Source organism: Vitis vinifera, chromosome 18, assembly GCF_030704535.1.
Source record: "Vitis vinifera cultivar Pinot Noir 40024 chromosome 18, ASM3070453v1".
Taxonomy (NCBI): Eukaryota; Viridiplantae; Streptophyta; class Magnoliopsida; order Vitales; family Vitaceae; genus Vitis; species Vitis vinifera.
In genome coordinates this window covers 1,941,688-1,964,000 of record NC_081822.1, presented here as the reverse complement: position 1 = coordinate 1,964,000, position 22,313 = coordinate 1,941,688, and the positions used below count along the sequence as shown (strand labels likewise).

Below are 22,313 nucleotides of genomic sequence, written 5' to 3'. Positions count from 1 at the left end.
AACAAAGGCCCAAATGCAAAGGGATATGGGCAACAACCTGTTATAGGTGTAAACACAAGGGAGGGCCCATCTTCTCCATCAGCAGGCCAAGACCACAATATTCTTCAGCAGAAGGACTTACTGTTGACGGGGCTTGATCCAGGTAAGTCTCATGCGCCAGAGCCTTTTGTTGTGTGGGAGACTGAGGACATGAGGAAGTTAAATGGTGTGGCTAGGATATCAGAGACGGATAAGGTGCTTGAAGAGGAGTCAATGAGGTATGGAAGGGGGTTGTGTTCTTGGGGGAAAAGGGTTTTGGGGATCTCTCATCTCAATTCTTTTAATTTTGATCGGACTCCGGGAGGGGAGTCTTTCGATCATTCTGGGGATTCGAATGAGGAAGGTCGGGCTGACAATACAATGTGGCTAACGGTATATGAGGGCTGTATAGAAAGGAGCAATGGATGCAGGGAGGTGGGAGCAAATGAAAGCAGCAGTGATAAGGGAAGGGGGATGCATGGGGTCGGTGCCATATATGATACCCAAACAGAGAGAGGAATGCAGGAGGATAAATGGGAGGAGAGTGATTTGGCGAAATTCAGTCAATTCCTGGGATTTTCCACGGAGGGATTGGAAAAGGAAATCCTGAATTTTCTGTCTCAAATCAGAAAGAGAAGGGAGAAAATCCATAGTAAAGAGCTATTGGAAAAATCTAAGTTTGAAAGGGAGTTAAAAAGACTGGAATGCTCCATTAATTATGAGGGGGGAATTAAACAGAAGGGCTCGGTACAGGGCAAAGGGCGCCAGATTGTGATTGTCCAATGAAGATGAAAATTCTGAGCTGGAATGTGAGGGGAGCAAATGATAGCTCTAAAAGAAAAGTAATTAAGACGTTTATAAGGAATCAGAGGGTGGACGTAATCTGTATTCAGGAGACTAAAATTCAAGCTATGTCGGATAACATTGCGAGAAGCATAGGTTCCGGAAGATTTCTAGAGTGGAAAGCTGTGAATGCGGAAGGAGCCTCGGGAGGGATTCTGATATGCTGGGATAAAAGATCTCTAGAGATTCTAGATTGGGAAGAGGGTCAGTTTACTTTATCTTGTAGATTCCGGAATGTAGAAAATGGGGCAATTTGGATTTTTACGGGAGTGTACGGTCTGTTCTCCAAGGTGGAAAGGGAGGCTTTATGGGATGAGTTGGGGGCGATTAGAGGGCTGTGGGAAGACCCTTGGTGTATAGGGGGGGATTTTAACATAACTTTGTTTCCGAGGGAGAGGAGTAGCCAGAGGAGAATGAATTCAGCAATGAGGAAATTTGCGGAAATAGTGGATGATCTTGGGCTGATGGATCTCCCCCTTCAAGGGGGAGAATTTACTTGGAATGGGGGACAAAACAATCAGGCCTGGGCAAGATTGGACAGGTTCCTTGTTTCCCTTAGTTGGACAGACCAATACAATGGGATTAGCCAATGTAGGCTGTCCCGTCCGGTATCCGATCATTTCCCAATTTTGCTAGTGGGGGGGATAAGATGAGGTCCAACTCCATTCAGATTTGAAAATATGTGGCTTAAGGTTGAGGGCTTCAAAGAGTTAGTGCGCAGCTGGTGGCAAGGAATTGAAGTTAGGGGCAGTGGTAGTTACAAGTTGGCTACGAAGATGAAGGAAATCAAACAGAAATTGAAAGTGTGGAACAGAGAAGTCTTTGGGAAGCTGGAGAACAAGAAATCCTTAGCCTTGCAGCAGGTGGAGTTTTGGGATAGGGAGGAAAGTGGGAGAATTCTGACTGTGGAGGAAACAGAGCTTAAGAAAGAAGCAAAGGATAATTATAGGAAATGGGTGATTATGGAAGAAACTCATTGGAGACAGCTTTCTAGGGAAATATGGCTGAAGGAGGGGGATAGAAATACGGGCTTTTTTCATCGTATGGCAAGCGCTCACCGTAGAAATAATTATTTGGAGAGAATAAAGATCAATGGGGAGTGGCTGATAGAGGAGCAGGAAATCAGGGACGGAATTGCTAGCGAGTTTCAAAGCTTGCTTTCAGAAGATATGGGGTGGAAGGCGGACATAGGGGGCCTTCAGTTAGACCAGATCAGCCAACAAGAGGCTGAGTCCTTGGAGAGGCCCTTTACAGAGGATGAAATCTATGTGGCTCTGATGGAGATGAATGGGGATAAAGCCCCTGGTCCGGACGGCTTTACAATGGCATTCTGGCAAAATTGTTGGGAGTACATTAAAGAGGAGATTTTGGAAATGTTCAAAGACTTCTATGTCCATAGTTCTTTCCTCAAGAGCCTCAACAATACCTTCTTGGTGCTGATCCCCAAGAAAAGTGGGGCTGAGGATCTTAGAGACTTCAGACCGATTAGTCTCTTGGGGGGGCTTTACAAGTTATTGGCTAAAGTGCTAGCTAATAGAATGAAGAAGGTAGTTGGTAAGGTGGTGTCCACTTCTCAGAATGCCTTTGTGAAGGGAAGACAAATCCTTGATGCTTTTTTAATTGCAAATGAAGTGATAGACACGTGGCAGAAACAAAAGGAAAAGAGCATTATATGCAAGTTGGATATAGAGAAAGCCTATGACAGCATCAATTGGAAGTTCTTGGTGAAGGTGTTACAAAAGATGGGCTTCGGGTCTAAATGGGTGGGGTGGATGTGGAGTTGCCTATCGTCAGCTAAATTTTCAGTGTTGGTTAATGGAGTGCCTGCAGGTTTCTTCCCTAGCACTAAAGGCCTTAGACAAGGGGATTCGCTGTCCCCTTACCTCTTCATCATGGGGATGGAAGTGCTAGATGTGCTTATCAGGAGAGCTGTGGAGGGGGGGTTCTTATCAGGATGCAACATAAGGGGTGGAAGTGGTCCCTCTTTGAACATCTCTCACTTGTTTTTTGCTGATGACACAATTATCTTCTGTGAGGCCAGAAAGGATCATCTAACTTACTTGGGTTGGATTTTATTCTGGTTTGAAGCGGCTTCAGACCTAAGAATTAACTTAGCCAAGAGTGAAATCATTCCAGTTGGTGAGGTGGAGGAGGTGGAGGAATTGGCTGTTGAGCTAGGCTGTAGGGTAGGGACTTTACCTTCTTAGTACTTGGGTCTTCCTTTGGGGGCCCCAAATAGAGCGCCTTATATATGGGATGGGGTGGAGGAAAGAGTGAGGAGGAGACTAGCTCTTTGGAAACGGCAATATATTTCTAAAGGAGGAAGAGTCACCTTAATAAAAAGTACTTTGGCTAGCATGCCAATCTACCAAATGTCCATTTTCAGAATGCCCAAGGTTGTTGTTAGAAGGATGGAGAAAGTGCAAAGGGATTTTCTGTGGGGAGGGGGAAACATGGAGAGGAAAGTTCATTTGGTTAAATGGGAGGTGGTTTGTACAGACAAAGATAAAGGAGGGCTAGGCCTTAGAAAGCTAGCTTTGTTGAACAAAGCTTTACTTGGCAAGTGGATATGGAGGTATGCCTGTGACAAAAATAATTTGTGGAGACAAGTGATTAAGGTGAAGTATGGGCAGGAGGGTCTTGATTGGAGGCCCAAAAAGGCAAATGGGGCGGTTGGTCTAGGGGTTTGGAAGGAGATTTGGAAAGAATCAGATTGGTGTTGGGATAACATGACATTCCGAGTAGGAAAGGGCAACATGATAGGCTTTTGGACAGATGTGTGGTGCTCAGAATCTCCATTGTCTCAATGTTTCCCTTATCTCTTTGGTATGGCTGCGCATCAGAATTTGACGGTTGAGGAAATGTGGGATTAAAATTCGGGTCAAGGAAACTGGAACCTACACTTTTTGAGGGACTTCAATGATTGGGAGATTGAGTTGGTTGGGGAGTTTCTCCACATATTGAGGGGTTTTAAACCTTCCTTGGAGGAAGATTCAGTTCTTTGGAGAAAAGGAAGAAGCGGTCAGTTTAGGGTTAAGGAAGCTTACAGTTTGTTGACAAAATCGGATGATATGGGATTTCCTTATAAAAGCATTTGGGTGGCAAAAGTGCCAACTAAAGTTGCTTTTTTTGCGTGGGAGGCGTCATGGGGGAAGGTGTTAACTTTGGATAGTCTGCAAAGAAGAGGTTTTCAACTTCCAAATCGTTGTTTCTTGTGTGAATGTGAAGAAGAAAATGTAAATCATATCCTTATATATTGTACAGTGGTTAGAGCCTTATGGGATATTGTCTTTGGTTTAGTTGATGTGAAATGGGTCTTTCCAGGAACTGTAAAGGAGGTCTTAGCTAGTTGGAGGAGTTCGTTTGTGGGAAAGAAAAGGAAAAAGATATGGGATGTCATTCCGTTGTGTATTTTTTGGACGGTATGGAAGGAGAGGAATAGATTAGCTTTTAGGAGGGGGGGGGGGGGTTTGAATGTTCAAAAGTTAAAGAATTCTTTTGTTTGTAACTTGTGGAGTTGGGCCAAATTGTATGTAGGTGAGGAGGAGTTCTCCCTTATAGGCTTTTTAGAATGGATAGCCTCCACCTAAAGGGAGGTGATTCTTTGTTTTGTTTTTTGAGGCCTAATGTCACGGACTTAGTCGTTCACTAAGCTCGTGCGGCACTTAGACAAGTCAAGACACGTGATCTTGCTAAGTCAGCCTTGCTCCCCAATGCTTAGCTTGCTAGCCTAAGACACTCGCGACTCAAAAGCTTAAGAAGCTTGGTAGGCAACTCCTTAAAGAAAGGAAGCTCTTTATTACTCAAAGAAGCTTTTACAAGTGCTTGGAAGCTCACTTGCTTGGTTAGGAAGTGATTTGGGTGGTGCCTTGGCCAAATGAGGCCCTCTGGCCAAATGAGGCCCTCACCTATTTATAGGCACCAATGGAACTCTCTGGAACCTTGGATGGTTCCTTACAAATCAAGAATATTCTAGAACATCCTACCCTATTCTATGTACAACCCTATGTACAAGAATATACAAGAGATTCCTAGAAGTCTCTAGAAAGCCTGACTCCTCTCATGCCTTCCACCATAGTGTAGAGATGTGTGGACATCTCTAGGCATTTCTAGAACCTTCCACACTCTTCCCACCAGTGGCTTAGTGTAGATGGCTCCAGGAGTCTCCAGAAGCTTCCCTCCTCCTATATAAGTCCCTGGGGAGGGTCATTTGAAGCATCCTGTGACACTAAGCTGCCTTGTATACTTCCTGTATACTGTGCGGCGTTTTGCCTTTTTTAATGCATATCTTTTACTTATCAAAAAAAAAAAATTTTAGTTTTGTGATCATAGCATGCAACACTCTTTGGGTAACATAAACATGTATAAGTAAGTAGTTTTAGAGGTAGAATCCACTCTTTTTATTGAACTTTTTATTTTGATCAGGTTGTGCCGGGAGAGTTGACTATAGTGACTGGGGTCCCCAATTCAGGCAAGAGTGAGTGGATTGATGCTCTCTTATGTAATATTAATAGAAGTGTTGGTTGGAGATTCGCACTTTGCTCTATGGAGAACAAGGTAGTTTATGATTGACTAAAATTTGTACTTATCTTGTTTCTATTTAAACTATTTGTTATAATCTTAGATATTTGCTGCAAAATGTGGGCCCTTATATTAGAGATGAGTTTTGGAAACAAATGATATTATCTTAAATTGAATATATAAAAATATCATTTCATAAATGTATCACTATGTTTGTTCTTATATGTGTTTGGTAGCCTATTTGGATACTGTATTCCCCCTTCATGGGATTTATATGGAATCAGCAAGTACACCTGTTAAACAAGCTGCTCAACTTATTGGCATTTGGAAAAGATGCAATTGTCATAGGATTATAGATGCAGAGGTTATTGCTTAATCTTAGCAAATAAAGGTTGCATCCTTTTTAGACACTAGCAACCTCTGGATCAAAGGTGATTCAGTGATTCTTCTCTCTTTGGTTTCCTAGAGTAATGGAGGTCAATGATCAACTTTTCCAGAGGATTGGGATTCTTTTGTTTGGAAGTTGAAGTTTGCATACCAAGTAGTGGATAACAAGAAGAAAGAGATGCTTGTTTGTCTGAGGAGTTTGTCAGGGTTTCCTTCACCCTCAAGTTTAATGCTTCTATATGGGATGTCTTTTTCACTTGGTTTGGTTTTCATTATTATTATTTTTTATCATTTTTGTATTTGTGTTTTTTTTAATTTTACTTTTGTTGACTTTATCCTTAGTTTTTTTTTTTTTTTTTTTTTTTTTTCCCTGAATAAATTGTTTCAGTTACATGTTATAAAAGTGAATTCTTGTTCTCCATGAATAGTCTTTCTTTTTTTTTTGATAAGTAAAGCAAGATATATTAATGAAGAGGCGGAAAGTTACAAGTATACAGGGGGTATACAAAGCAACAACCCCCTCTCAAAGCAAAAAAACAACAAGGCTCACCACCCCTTAGTTGGACGCCAACCATTCCAAGAACCCTATAAGGGACGCTCGCTCCTCACCAATATACAATCTAGCCCAGCTCCACAAACTACAAACGAAAGAATTCTTAAGCTTTTGGATATCTAACACTCCCCCCCTAAAAGCTAGCCTATTTCTTTCCTTCCAAACCGTCCAAAAAAAATACACAACGGTATGGATTTCCATATCTTTTTCCTTTTCTTTCCCACAAAAGGGTCCCTCCAGCTAGTTAAGACCTCCTTTACAGTTTCTGGAAAGACCCACTGCACACCTGATAACCCAAGAACAATATCCCACAGAACTCTGACCACTATACAATGAATAAGAATATGATTTACAGTTTCTTCTTCACAACCACATAGAAAACAACAATTAGGAAGCTGTCATCCTCTTTTTTGAAGTCTATCAAGAGTGAGCACCCTCCCCCATGTAGCCTCCCAAGCATAGAATGCAACCTTGGTTGGCACTGAATCCACCCAAATGCATTTAGAAGGAAAAACAATATCATTGGGACTGGCCACCAATCTATAAGCTTCTTTGACCCTAAATTTGCCATTCCTTCCTCCCTTTCAACAGATTGAATCTTCCTCCATAGAAGGCTTGTAATCCCTTAGAACATGTAGCAAGTTCCCTATCATATCCATCTCCCAATCATTAAAGTCTCTCAAAAATCTTAGATTCCACCCCCCTTAACCAAAATTCTGATCCCACATCTCCTCCACCGTCGCATTCCTATGAGCAGCCATAGCAAATAGGTGGGGGAAGTTTTGGGACAGCCTTGTACCCTTACACCAAACATCAGTCCAAAAATTGATTTTGCTTCCCTTCCCAACTATGAACCCCATGTTATCCCAGCACCAATCAGTTTCCTTCCAAATTTCCTTCCACACCCCCACGCCGAAAGCCCCATAAACCCTCTTTGCTCTCCAACCATGACCCTCTTGCCCATATTTCACTGCTATCACTTGTTTCCAAAGATCATCTTTATCATAAGCAAATCTCCAGATCCATTTACCAAGCAAAACTTTGTTCAAGAGCACTAGCTTCCTTAAGCCTAGTCCTCCCTTGCTCTTATCCTCACAAATCGCCTCCCACTTGATTAGATGAGCTTTCCTTTCCACACTTCCCCCTCCCCAAAGGAAATCTCTTTGAACTTTATCTAATCTCCTAGCCACTAACTTAGGCATTCGAAACAAAGACATGTGATAGATTGGCATGTTAGTCAAAGTGCTTCTTATGAGAGTGATTCTCCCCCCTTTTGAGATATATTTCCGTTTCCACCGCGCTAGTCTCCTCCTCACTTTCTCTTCCACCCCATCCCAAACTGAAGGGGCTTTGTTAGGAGCCCCTAGTGGCAAGCCCAAGTATTGAGAAGGTAGAGAGCCCACCCTACATCCTACTTCCACTGCCATCTCCTCAATCTCCTCCACCACACCAACTGGGATAATTTCACTTTTGTCCAAGTTAACCCTTAGGCCTGAAGCTGCTTCAAGCCACAAAAGAATCCAACTCAAATGTGTTAGGTGCTCTTTTTTCGCCTCACAGAACACAATTGTATCATCAGCAAAGAAGAGATGGGAGATATTTAGATTGTTTCTCCTATCACCCTGAATACTGCAACCTGAAAGGTAGCCCCCCGCAACCGCCCTCCTAATTAGGGTATCTAACACTTCCATACCCAAGACGAAGAGGTAAGGAGATAATGGATCCCCTTGACGAAGCCCTTTAGAACTCGGGAAAAAGCCAGCTGGAACCCCATTAACTAGAACTGAAAACTTGGCTGAAGATATACAACTCCACATCCACCCCAACCACTTTGAGCCAAATCCCATTTTGTGTAGTGTCTTCAACAAGAACTGCCAATTGATGCTGTCATACGCTTTCTCAATATCTAACTTGCAAATGAGCCCTTTCTCTTTTCTTTTCTGCCATGAGTCTATCACCTCATTCGCAATTAAAGAAGCATCAAGGATTTGTCTTCCCATCACAAATGCATTCTGAGTTGGGGCTACCACTTTGTTTAACACTCTCTTGAGTCTATTAGCTAACACTTTAGCTATCAATTTGTATAGCCCCCCCAGGAGACTAATGGGTCTGAAATCTCCCAAATCAGCCGCTCCCTCTTTCTTAGGAATCAGAACCAGGAAAGTGTTATTGAGACTTTTGAGAAAAGAGCTTTGCTCATGAAACTCCTTAAACATCTCCAAGATCTCCCCTTTCACAAAATCCCTACAACTTTGCCAAAATGCCATAGTAAAGCCATCCGGCTCAGGGGCTTTATCCCCACTCATCTCCATTAGAGCTGAATGAATATCATTTTCAAAGAACGGAATCTCAAGACTCTCTGCTTCTTGCTGGCTAATTTGATCTAATTGGATCCTCTCAATATCCGCCTTCCACCCCAAGTCTTCTGAGAGCCTCTGTTGATAAGCATTTGCAATCCCCTCCCTTATCTCCTGTTCCTCTACCAGCCAAACCCCATCAATTTTAATTTTGTCCAAAGAGTTGTTGTTACGGTGGGCATTCGCCATCCGATGAAAAACCCCCGTATTTTTATCCCCTTCCTTAAGCCATACCTCCCTTGAGAGTTGTCTCCAATGGATTTCTTCCAAAAGAACCCATTTTTTATAGCTTTCCTTTGCTTCCTTTTTTAATTCTATCTCTTCCAAAGACAATCTTCTTTCGCTTTCCACACGGTCCCAATAATCCACTTGCTGTAGGGCTGCGCTTTTGTTACCTTCCAGATTTCCAAAGACCTCTCTATTCCAAGCTTTTAGTTTCTGTTTGAGCTCCTTCATCTTTGCTGCCAATCTATAACTAGCAGTGCCTCTGACCTCAATTTCCCTCCACCAATTCCGAATAAGGTCTAGAAAACCCTCAACTTTTAACCACATATTTTTGAACCTGAAGGGAGATGGACCTCTCCTTAGCCCGCCTCCTTCTAGTAGAATGGGAAAGTGGTCAGAAACAGGACGAGGTAGCCTTCTTTGAATCACCCCACTGAACTGATCTAGCTAGCTAGGAGACACCAAGAACCTATCCAATCTTGCCCAGGACTGGTTATTCAGGCCCTCGCTCCAAGTGAACACCCCCCCTTGCAACGGGAGATCTACTAGCCCTAAATCATCAATAATATGAGCAAACCTCCTCATGGTCGGGGTTATTCTCCCTTGGCGGCTTCTTTCTCTTTGAAAAAGGGTACTATTAAAGTCACCCCCTAGGCACCAAGGCTCGTCCCAGATTCCTCTTACAGCCCCAAGCTCTTCCCACAAGCATTCTCTTTCCCGTGAACACCCAAACAGCCCCATCTTCCACATTCTTGAATCTACACGAAAGGGAGTACTGGCCCTCCTCCCAATCCACAATTTCCAGCGACCTTTTATCCCAGCAAATCAACAACCTTCCTGCTGCCCCATCCGCATCCAAAGCCCTCCAGTCTAAGAATCTTCCCGAGCCTAAACTTCTCACCACCCCCTCCGACATTGGCTGAATTTTTGTCTCCTGAATACACAGTAAATCAACTTTTTGATTCCTTATAAATGTCTTGATAATTTTCCTCTTGGCCCTGTCATTTGCCCCCCTCACATTCCAACTTAACAGCTTTAGCTTCATTAATCTACTGCAAGCTGATCCCTTTTGCCTTGTGAAAGGCTTTTTTGCTTACACCCTTTCTCATAATTAACTGAGCACTCCAGTCTCTTCAATTCCCTTTCAAATTTTGACTTCTCCACCAATTCTTTGCTATGAATTCTCTCCCGTCTCTTTCTTATTTTGATCAAGAAATTCAAAATTTTCTTTTCCAACCCTTCTGTTGAAAAACCCAAAAAGTGACTAAACTTGGCCAAGCTGCTTTCTTCCCATCTATCCTCTTTCTCAGCTCTGACCTCTTGAAGTTCTGTCCTCTCTGAATTCCACTCCATCCCCCTAGCCAAATTAGGGTGCTTATTGAATTCTACCAAGTCCCAACATCCATTGCCATCCATTCCGGGACCAACTTCATTACTTTCCTTTAGCACCCCAGAGTGATCGAAAGACTCCCCCTCCAGAGTCCGATCAAAAGAATACAAGATGAGATGAGAAGACCCATAGCCCCTTTCCCTTTCTTTCCTTAGTCCAGAATCATACCTCATGGCTTCCTTTGCCAGCGCCTTGTCTGTTGCTGAACATATGTCTTTCTCCCTTTTCTTCCTTGCTTCCTCTGTCTCCCATATGACTAGGTGCTCTCCCTCTAAAGAACTCCCGCTTCTAGCAATTCTGCAGTCCAGAAGGTTTCCTTTCTCCATGGGTCTTTTACCTTTGTTTTGGGCCATGGACTGACTTGAACTGGCCTCTTCCATCTCAGCCACTGGGCCTCTCCCACCATGAGCCCATCTTTTGGGCTGTCTAGCCATTGGTCCATCAGGAATGGTCATCCTTTCCTTTAATGTCGGGCCCGTCACTGCACTCAGCCCACATGGGCTCTTCTCTACCCCCCTTAAAATTGACTCCTGGGCCTGGTCTACTTTTCCTTTCCAGCCCAATTTACTCTCCTTCCAGCCCAGCCTCTTATTTGAATTTATCAACTCCTCGGGCCATTCAAAGATTGAACCTTGGGCCGTGGGTTTAATTGAACTGGCCCCATTCATCAAACAGCCATCCCCGTCAAACGCCCAGCTCTTTGACGGCCCAACCTCTAGCCCCGCCCCTTCTTCCATCACTCCCTTTAGCTTTAGGCTCGAAGGTTTCGGCCCACAGACCCTTCTCTCATAACCCATGGACGCTGATTGTTGGGCCCGATCAACTATCCCCTCCCAGCCCATAACCCTCTTCTGGCTTGCTGTCCCCTCATCTGACGATAGCAGCTCCTCGGGCTTTTCAATGGCCGAATCCACCACCACGCGCGAGCCGGAGCGTGAGATGTTGTCATCCCTGACCTCCCCCCATTTTCGGCTATCAGCCCTACACTTCTTGACTGACGGCCTGAGCTCCCACCAGAGGGCGAGGGTAAAAACTTCCTCCTCGATCCCAATCTCTAGCGTACTCGGTTTAGCTCTACCGTTCGTCCTAACCAGAATCCTAGCCCATTGGAGCTCGTCCAGCTTCTCCGTCTTCGAATCGATGTCAATGAAACCACCACATACATCCCCCACCCTTCTCAACACAGTCGGGTTCCACAATGACACTGGTAGTCCAAAGATTCTAACCCAAACCTCATTACTTTCTTCCTCCTCCTCCTTGCATCCACTCCTTGGACTCCATTTCTCAAAACTCAGCCTTAGCTCTCCCATCGTTTTTTCTCCTGATAGGGAAACCCGTTGAGCTTCTTCCAAAGATTCAAATTCCAACAAGATTCTGCTTCTCTCCAATTTTGCCAGCCCTAGGCTTCCTTTCAATCCCCAATAGCTCACCAGAAATTTCCCCAATTTTTCCAAATCTTCTTCATCTCCTGACCTAGGGTTCCAACTCCCGACAACACAATACTCCAATTTTTCCAGATTGCTTTGGATTTCCTCCCTCCATACCTTCACCTGAACTGAATTTATAATTTTACAGATCGGTCTCTTCACCACTTCCGCGAACGTTCTCTTCATATTCATGTTTCCACCTACCTTTTCTTCTTGCATGTTGTTCTTTCTATCGATTGACCTACGCAGAATCTGTAGATTTTCCGCCATTGCAGCCCATCCATTTTTTCCTCCTCTACCTTTTGGAATGTAGATGCAGTATTGTTTTCGTTCCAAATCAGTTACCCCTAGTCGGAGAAAGCATCCCGCTTTATTCACACTTCGCAGCAGAGAGTAGGATCTCCCCTGTTCCTTCCATTCCTTCATCCATCTGTCTTCTTTCTCGTCCCTTATACAGTGGTTTAGACCCTCCATTAGGAACCCTAAACTCTCCAATCCTATTCTAACCCATGACGAGACTCTCCCTTTACTTTCCTCTATAAATATTTGGGGTTTTCCTCTTCTCTCTAAAAGCTCCAGCCCAAACACCTTGGATTCTACTGCGAACCTGCTTCCCCTTCGCCTTCTTCGAAGCCCCTCCTTATCTTCATCTCCCTCGCCGGCGTAATCTCACCTTTTTCCTTCCTTGTGAGCTCGCTCGCTGCCGCGCTCACTCTCTTTCTCTCGCTCTCTCTCTCCCATTCTTCTACGTCTTAGACTCTTTCCATGAATAGTCTTTCTTGTGCTCTCTCGTCCTTATCAATGACATCTTGAGAGAATATGCATGTTCAAGCATGTTTGAATGATAGTCAATGTACTCTTTGCTCATTGTTAAGGTCTTTATTATGGTTATGTCTAGGATTGAGAGTGTTCAACATTGACTTCCCGCACTCCAGAGAGGGGGTAGGGAACAAAGATCACTTGATTGGTTGGAATTAGGTCACAAACTAAAGTGTGAAAGAGGTATGTGGTTTTGGATGGTGCTATGACTCTGAGGAATAGAACTCTTGTAGGTAAGTGGTTATGGAGATTCTCTAAGATGAGTGAATCATCGTGGCACAAGGTTATCCAAAGCATAAATGGTCTACAACCCCATAAATGGGACACAATTGTTTTGATTAGGTGGTTGAATGGGTGTCCTTGTAAAGTTTTTCCCTGGTGTTATCATGATTTCTCTTATTTTAGTTCCTTTTCAGTTGGGGATGGTTCAAAATCTGTTTATGGGAAGATCTATGATGGGGGATCAATCTCTTTTTCTCCAATATCCTAGCATCTATCTTATTTCCAGTGTTAGAGACTAGAGATTTCTTATTTCCTTGTTTCATGACCCCTCTATTACATCTCTGTTCTGGAAATCAGAACCTGAAATCAACGACGTCTCTTTGCTTCTGATATCTATGTTTCATGTTTATTTGTCATGTTCTTTCCTTAATGTGAAGGTTTAATTCATGACTGCATCGGGCCTATTCTTTTTTCTTCAAAATTTTCTTCCAAGTTTATTCTAAAGTAATTCCATGAATAATATCATTCCAGCCAATTTATTTGGAAGTCTAAAGCTCTCCCTATGGCTTGTGGCTGATAAAAAGATTATTGTTAATGATATGTTGTCCTTTTCCTTTTTGGCCTTTATGCCTTGTATACATTGTACATACTTTCAAGTGTTCTTCTTTAGGCACTCTTCATACAAATGGTTTTACTTATCAAAAAAAAATGTTGCCCTTTTCCTCAAGTACTGTTTACTATGCTTGTGCAGTCTGGGGCAGTGGACCATTGGGGGATTTTGTTGGAAAGGATTTGTCAAAAGCTTAGTGGATTAGTGGATATCTTCAGCTATTTGTGGAATGTTATCCACTACTCCAGGTCCTTCTGGTTTTCTGCTTCTAAGGAATTTCTGGGTGCTTCTTTGGTTATGATGGATTGGGAAAGACCTATATGCTTATAGCTCAGGGGGAGTGATGGGGCCTGCATAGAGTGGCAAGCCCTTCCTCTTGATTGCCCTAACTTGGTTGTGTTCCTTGGTAACCAGGGGCATTGGGGGATTGTTGGTGTATTTAGAAACCATTGTGACACTCTGGTGTGAGGTGTTCTTCAAGCCAGTGGCTCTGAGGTTAGCCAAAAGGTAGAGATCATAACCTTGTGATCGAATGAGGTGAGGTCATTAAGACATAACATTCTTAATGCTCTTGTGGTGGAAGGAGTCTCTCAACGATTTTTAGACTATCCAACTAAGTTGTGTAGTTGGGCAAATGACGAGCAACTGATGTTAGAGGCCTTTCTTGAGGATTGCTGGCCTTCTAGAGATAATTTACTTGTTGATCCTATTGTGAGCCTGTGAACTTGCTATATATTTGTTGTCTTCCTGTTCTCTTGTACTCTCCTCTTGACTTCTGGTTTTGAAGGATAACTCTTCCTTACTCATAATTCTAGTACAAAATTTCTTTTTCGTTTTTTCATTGATTTAAATAAATCATTTTCTGTCAATAGTAGCATGGAAGAAGCATATATTAACACTCGATTAAAGTATCCAGTTAATTAATGCCACAAACAGTTGGCCTTTTAGAATATTCTTAATTAGTCTGTGTAGGTTTCCAGTTAATCAATGCCAAAAAATAGGGCTTTTAGAATGTTTTTAATGAGTCTGTGTGGAACTGATCTGACTTTTCCTTCCTAATTGTTAGTTGGATTAATATAGTCATTCATGGACAGTTCTGACATGCATCAACTATTTGATGAAGTGATTGAAATATCTTTGAACACAATGTCATTCATGCATGCAACTTTCTACCAACATTCATGCTTATTCCTGTCCAATTTTCTGGTTTTTAGGTTCGAGAGCATGCCAGGAAACTTTTGGAGAAACACATAAAGAAGCCTTTCTTTGATGCAGGGTAAGTTCAAGTCAATATCATTCATTATTGCTCACCATAGCATTTTGGACCTAATTGTTATCGTGTTCAACTACTTACAGCATACCCACTTATGACAGTTAGGGTTTCATAACTATGTCCAAACTTTAATGTGGCGAGAAATGTTTAACTCTGGCAAACAGGCTGGTGGAGAGTAGTGACTTCATTAGGTTATAGGCCAGCATTATTTTTAGTCCCTTATTGGTCATGCTCGTGTTTAGTTTGATTGCTGACTGAGTTTTGAGGATGTGGATATTTCCTTCTTGGTTTGGAACATGTGTCTCAAGGGGGAGGATTTTATTTTTTTTTAAAAAGGAAGGGAGTTTTTTTGCATGGAGGTTTCATAGTTATGTGCTAACTGGTCAATTGGATAAGTGTAAAGGGGAATTAGGACAATGGAGGAGAAGAGTTTGGAAATGTTGGACGAGGAAATTGATGGTTGTTGAAGATAGCTAGGTTTGACCAGACAAGCAAGGAGGGCTTATCCTTAGAATGAAGGGTAAGATGTGAAAGAAGAGAGGTTTCAAGAGGGGAGCTGACATGGAAATGGTTTCTATGAGAATAAATCAAGTGAGTTGTGGTTGAAGAGAAATAGGAATGCCATGGTTTTCTGGGATATATTAACTGTCTATTGTTGAAGCAACCATCGCAGGAATATGGTCATTAATGGGGATCCTTATCTTGAGGGAAGATGGTGTTGTTTTATGAGAACCATCCTCTAGAAAGATGAAGAGGAATAGGAATACCATAATTTCTGCAAGATAATAAATGCTTATAGCTGTTAATCATCATCACAGGAAAATGGTCTTTAATGGGATCTTTCTCTCCAGGGAAGATATGATAATCATCCTCCATAATGATTGGAGTTGGATTTCATGATTGCAATGAGAGTAAGGATGCTTTGAGGATAAATCATGTAGCAAGGAGAGTTTGCTTCTTAAAATATTTTAGAGGGGAGACAGATATTTGATGCAGTGTTGATGTGATTATCGGTGCCTTGGATCAGGAGCAGGATTTTGGGATTTATTTTGAAGTTCAAAAGCATTGTGCTTAGATGCACTGGGATTTCCATGTATATTTTGTAGCATATGGGGTTTGCTGAGAAATGGAGGACGTGGATTTAATTATTATTTTTTCATTGCTTGAGTATTCAGTTCTGATCAATGGTTGGCTGGCATGCTTTTTAGCTGCTTCTTGGGATTGAGACAGGGTGATCATCTATAACCTTTCCTTTTCATTTTAGTCATGGAAGTAGTTTGGGGGCTCTGATCTTCTCTGCGTAGATGATGTCATTGCACTCTGTGGTTGAGGTGACCTAATTGAGATTTCTTAGGTGTGTGCAGTTTCACGGCAAAATTGTGTCAATTCCAATGACATGGAAAAGGTGTTTAATTTGGCTGCTAATTGGATATGCAGGAGTGGTTCCTTCCCTTCTTCCCATTTATTTTTTTATATAAAACCTTGTGGGCAAATTTCAAAGGGGTGTTTGGTTCAGAGTAGGTAGTTAGGAGGTGTAGAAGGGGATAGGTGGGTGTATGAGACAAATATTCATCAAAGTGAGGGCATTTAACCTTCTAGAGAGCACCCGTGGGAGTTGCCTATGTAACTCAAGCTGCTGTTTGCAATTCAATGTTTAGTTGCTGCTAGGTTGAAGAAGCTTCAGAGGAATGGGAGAGGCCTAACTTGGTTGGTAGTGGGGGGTTTGCGTTTAGACAAGAAGATTCATTTGGAAAGGTTGTTGATTATTTGTTCTAACAAGATTATGAGGGGGCTTGGTTATAAGGAGCCTTGGGCATCTCAACAATGCCTAACTTGGAAAGTGTTTTAGGAGATTTGTACTACAACACACCTATAAAAAAAATAAAAATAAAAATAACAAAGATTTGTGCTAGAACACAATAGTTTTTGGAGAAAGGTGATTGGGGATAGAGGAAATGGAAGAAGGGGGTGGTTGGTTAAGATAGAGAAGCTTATGATTCAAGCTTAGGAATGGAATTGGAAAGAGTAGGAATGATTTTTCTCTTGAGGACAATTTTCTATTGGTAATGGCCTTTGGATCAAGTTTTAGCATGACCCTTGGTGACATGGGGGGACTTTAAGAGAATGATTTATGGATTTTTTTTAATCTTGTATCCATAAAGAGGCTTGGGTGTCAAATTATTAGGATGAGATTTGTTGCTATCCTGGTTTAGAAGGAACATTGTGGATCACAAGTTGACTTTGGTCGACTTTTCTCAATAATGCTGTGTTTTCTTGATGTTTTCTGGGCATGGCAGATAAGTTGGCTTAGAAGATTGCCAAGAGGGGTTCGTTCTCAGTTAGATTCTACTTTAATTCTCTAAATATGGTTGAAGCTCCCACCTTTTGAGCTAAAGCTGATATGGAACCCTGGGATCTAAGATGATTTTTCATGTGGGAAGTTGCATAGGAGAAAATCCTTGTCAACAATCAACTTATGAGAGGTTGTCATAGGGTCAATTGGTACTTTCTTTGCGAACAAGATTTTTCAGTAGTCTGATTGCATCCTTATCCACTGTGGCTAGGCTTCTGGGTTATGATCCTTAGTTTTCGGTTTTTTGGAGTGTCTAGGGTTCTCTCTTGTTTGATTAGAGATGTTCTGCTTAGCTAGGAAGGTGCTGTAATTTGTCCAAGTGCACTGTGGTTTGAAGGTGATTCCTTTATGTCTTCTAGTTCGTGTGGGAAGATTACAAGAATGGAACAGTTTGAAGGATTGAAGGGTTAAGCTTGGACGTGAATCTGTTTTTTAAAGACCCTGTTTTTGTGGTCAGATGGGGGCTGGGTTTAGATTTAGCTAACATCTATCTTGTGGATTTTGTTGATAGTATTGGTATTGAATAGCTAGGTCTAAACTCTAAAGTTTAGAGTTTGTTGATAAAATGATTTATCCTTTTTTGCCTATTAAAAAAAATATTTTAGAGATAAAGAAATAACTTTGTAAGACGGTGAATATGCTCTTTGACTCCATCCTCTTTTTCTCTCTCTCATAACTTCATTGACAATTAGTGTCTCATGATGTACCTTATAATCTAACATGCATAATTTTATTTTTACTATATATAACTAACATATTTACTTGTGCATGCTATGATCATTAACTCTTCTCTTGCTTCACCTTAGGTATGGGGAATCTATTGAACGCATGAGTATTGAGGAGTTTGAGCTAGGGAAGAAATGGTTAAGTGAAACATTTTATCTCATACGGTGAGTTAAATTTTCAACGTCTCTGTGCATATTTCGGGCAGGGTTGTCCTAGGAGTTCAATTCCATGATTAGTGATTGCTCACCTGATTAAATGATGTGGCAAGGGATTGTTCTTCATATCCACTTCAGTCAATTCTGGATGATGTCCTTAATTCCGCATTTCCAACTTGCCAAGTCTGTCCTTACTAACAAAGAATAGTGCGTCTCACATCCTTTACTGTTTACACATCACAGATTAATGCTGCATTTGCAACTTGCCAAGTCTGTCCTTACTAGCAAAGAATAGTGTGAGCGTGCGCATATGTGCATCATCTCATATCCTTGGTATTTATGCTTGTTGGATTAATGACAAACTGTCCTAACTACCAAAGACATGTGTATTTGTGCATGTGCGTCTACTGTTTACATTTATCTGATTTACAGCCGACCCCGTTCTAACTAGCAAAGACATTTGCATGTGTGTGTGTGTGAGTTTGTGCGTGGGTGAGTGTGTTTACTGTATAGCTTCACAGCTTAGTAGCTAACCCCGTCGTAACTAGCAAAGACACCTATGTGGGTGTCTGTTTTTGTCTGTCTCTGTGTGTGTGTGCACATGTGCATGTCTATGTCTATGTCTACCTGTGTATGTGTGTGTGTTTATTACCATGCATCCCTGTCTCTGTATCTTTGCATGTCTGTGTTTGTGTATGTGTGTGCCGATGCATTCGTTTGTCCATGTTTTTGTGTCTGTCACATCTTTGTTGCTGACATTTCACAATTTAACATCCAATCAAAGATTCATGCATGCCTGCACGTTCATTTTTTTCCTCTCTTGTTTCTAGTTTGTCAAATTACTTACTACACACACACACGTGTCAAAGTAATAATAGTAATGAGTAAAAAATGAAAATTTATGTCCACTGAAGTGCATGCCAATAGCCTCGCTACAGTTATATGCATGCTTAATGTGTGTCAGAATTCGGGGTGTAGCAGTTTTGAACATGTGTGGCCGTTGAGATTAACAAAAAGCCTTGGCCACCTGAAATTTGATCTTGGTTATTTTTCATCCATCCACAGTAATGAAATTTGACCGAAATTTCACCATTTAACTTTTTCATCAGAGAGATTACTATGTCTTCCTACTGCAAGTGAAAGTTACCTTAATCTTCTTGTTAACTCCAATCAACAGCAACAAAGACAGCACCTTAGCCACTAAACTTTGCTAGTTTTTGTGGTGGCTTTTCTGAGGTTTTGTTGATCTATATGGATTCAATGCTTTGAAGTTTGCCTTATATTCTTACAGCACTTCCCGGAAAAAAAAAATGCATATCACTTAAAATACATGCTTTGTCTATTCTGGCTAGGATTTGTTTATATTTAGCATTTCACACCCATCTTAATTCTATCAATTATAAATTCTTCTTGCCCTTGAGGCATGGCTCGAGTGGTAAAGGATTGGGAGGGTTTGCGGTAGGTTCCAAATTCAAGTCCCAATGGGGACAAAAAATTTACCTATCAAAATATATACATATATATATAATTTCTTTGTGACTATCTTCTGCCAATCAACCTTGATGATTTATAGGTATTGGTCACCTTGGTTATTCTTTTAGAGTGCCTTAATTTGAAGAATTTTATAGTGAATTAATTAAAAGAATCTTATGAAATGTGCTATTGTAGACCATGAAAATAATTTATCCTAGGTGGTTAGATTCATTGGTGCACTTTTTCTTGCTGAGTTTATTTATCTGAAGCAGAGTTTATTCAGTGAGCCCTTTTATACACTTGGATGATGATGTTTACTCAAATTGTTTAGTTCCTTTTCATGTTCCTAGTGTTGCTTGTAAGTTCATTGAACTATTACTGTTTGAATTGATTTACATGATGTGCTGTGAACTAGGTGCGAGAATGATTCTCTTCCAAATATAAAATGGGTTCTTGATCTTGCAAAAGCAGCGGTTCTAAGGCATGGAGTGCGTGGGCTTGTAATTGATCCATACAATGAACTTGATCATCAGCGTCCTGCAAACCAGTGAGTCTTTCACCTCTTATGCCTCTTGAACAGTGCTGTTTGTGATCTTTTCTCATTTGGTTATATTTTGGGTTTGAGTCTAGGAGTAAACTTGATAAGCAACACATGCACACATACAAAACAACAGCCCACTGGATCTGATTGGAAAAAGATCACCACCACCCACTCCAGAAAGAAGTATTCCCACAGATTACTTTTTCAGAATACAAGCTGAGGTTGCCTTATTTTAATGTTGTGGAAAACAGTTATATCTAGCCAATAAACTATATCCTATGCTTAAGAGCCTACTTCTCTAAGTCCATATCTTCCGGCATCACCATTCCCATTCTCTTCCTTTCAAAGCAATTCTTTGATAGCTGGGAGACCCACTTGTTATGACGTATCTAATAGGCAGCCTGAACCCACGAATGTAGGTGAATAACCATCAGCTTTCCTTCAACTTCAACCTGTACCCGCCCGTAAATACCTGGCCAATTGCTTCACTTCCAGTCCCAGGTAACCTCCTTTCTCCGGCAGCAACTACCCGACTCTTCGATGCCTCCCTCGATGTTAATTAAAAAAAGGGAATGTCAACGCATCCGGGAATAAACGATTAATCTCTATCAATAGACCTGCTAAGGACCCGAACCATATAGTACTTAGTACCGGTGCCGTGGAAAGATATGTTTTTAGATCTCGCATTTTAAATCCTCCTTATTTATTGTAATACATAATGGTAATACATATATGATCAGATGCATATGGACCACTTGTATTTGTACACAGAATTCCCGATTCAAATTGAAGATTAGCTAGATAAGATTTTCTTTTTCTGTTTTAAGAAAAAGAAGTTTCTTTACTCCTGAGCATTCCCCAAAAATATTCATTTATTTTTTATTTCATTTTTAGGGTGGGTTTCATATTTAATATGTATATAAGTCTTTTTTTTTGTTTATGTCAATATAGATATATATATGAAAAAAAAAAAAAAAAATGGGAAGAAAAATTGTGTATATCAATGGAGGAAATAAGGATGTGGAAAACAAGACAGGGATTCTCTACAATGACACTGTAGACCAATTGAAAGGGATGTAGCGCAGCTTGGTAGCGCCTTTGTTTTGGGTACAAAATGTCACGGGTTCCAATCCTGTCATCAATGGAACGACCGGGGGATCCAATAGAACGAACCTCCACAGGAGTGTTTAGGTCCAACGCGACGGTATAGTACCATGACCCAAGAATGGATTTCATCCAATTATGCAATAACCACTGATCATGCCAAAATCCTCTGACCAAGCTTGCTCCGAGATGACTAAGTCATCTGGAAATCTTGGGGTCAAATGCTTAAGCAAAAATCCTCTAACCCTGATAACAGGTCAGTACTCCCATCTCTGGGAACGCCAACCATAATCAGAAAGGGAGAGGATTAATACCAGTCGGCGAGTGTAGTAGCAAAAACAGACGACTCTTTGGTATCGCGCACTGAGTATACACGTGATAACCGACACCCCTTAGTCTAGTCTATAAGCAACTAAAAGACAATACAATCAATCTTTAGTGACGGTTACAAGAATGGCGGGGATACTATAGAGTTGACTAATGATCTTCACATCTGAACTGAGACTGGACGACTCTTGCTGCCACCCTCACGGAAGACACAAAGAATCGCTTAGCAAACTCTAAGGCACCAGTCTTAGATACTCCATCTTTCTCTAAGTAAAGATTAACATGTAACTGGTCCATCAGTGTTCGGTACTCACTTGCAACCAAACGATCCCCAATGACGATATCGTCATCGAGGATCGCATAGTCTTTGAACCTACGTCCCGGGTACACTCGCCGCTCGGCGCAAATCCACACGCACAAATGATGTGCAAGGGGAGGTCAAGAACTAAGGAAACCCTTTTTGGTGGGGTTGACCAGTTCCAAATAAAAAAAGACCCTTGTCTCTTTTCCAGATCTAGGTGGAAGAAGGACACGGGAAAGAAAGTCACAAGGAAGCCTTTAAGTGATAGGGGGAGCAATCCACCAAAACGGTTAAGCTGGCAAGGTACTTAGCAGGGCAGAAGGATGGCTGGCAGGGATACCGGACCAAAGCAACTGATCCGGCGGGAGGAGAAACGAAACTGAGAATAGAACTCGAGTTGGGATGGAATCGGCTTCTTTTATTGCATTGCCCATGAAACCTTCCAGCCGGACAAAATCGATGAAACTTCTTCGCCCACCTTCTCCTTAAAGATGGCTTGAAGAGGCTTTCTTATGACTTCTAGATTCGGATCCACACCCACTTTGTCCAGCATCCCACACTCAAACTAAAGGACAGACGGGACTTGGATAATCGAGACCTGATTGCGCTTTGCTGCTACCCTTTCAGACAGTCATGTTCACAGCAGTCATTCCCTTCTTTGGTCCAGAATTAGTAACAGAGAGCTGTT

The 22,313-nt window shown here is 41.7% G+C and overlaps 1 protein-coding gene across 3 annotated transcripts in view; it reads left to right on the top strand.

Annotated features, from left to right (window-relative positions):
• Window positions 1-22,313, top strand: part of LOC100247126 (twinkle homolog protein, chloroplastic/mitochondrial) — a 49,652-nt gene that overhangs the window by 16,337 nt on the left and 11,002 nt on the right. For all 3 annotated transcript variants that reach the window (XR_009464852.1, XM_059734281.1, XM_059734282.1), the window contains 4 exons: window positions 5,287-5,418; window positions 14,587-14,648; window positions 17,805-17,888; window positions 19,768-19,899. Coding sequence is in view for 2 of the 3 variants with exons in the window: in XM_059734281.1 (XP_059590264.1) it covers window positions 5,287-5,418; window positions 14,587-14,648; window positions 17,805-17,888; window positions 19,768-19,899 (410 nt within the window). In the remaining variant the exon portion in view is untranslated. The remainder of the gene's footprint in view (window positions 1-5,286; window positions 5,419-14,586; window positions 14,649-17,804; window positions 17,889-19,767; window positions 19,900-22,313) is intronic.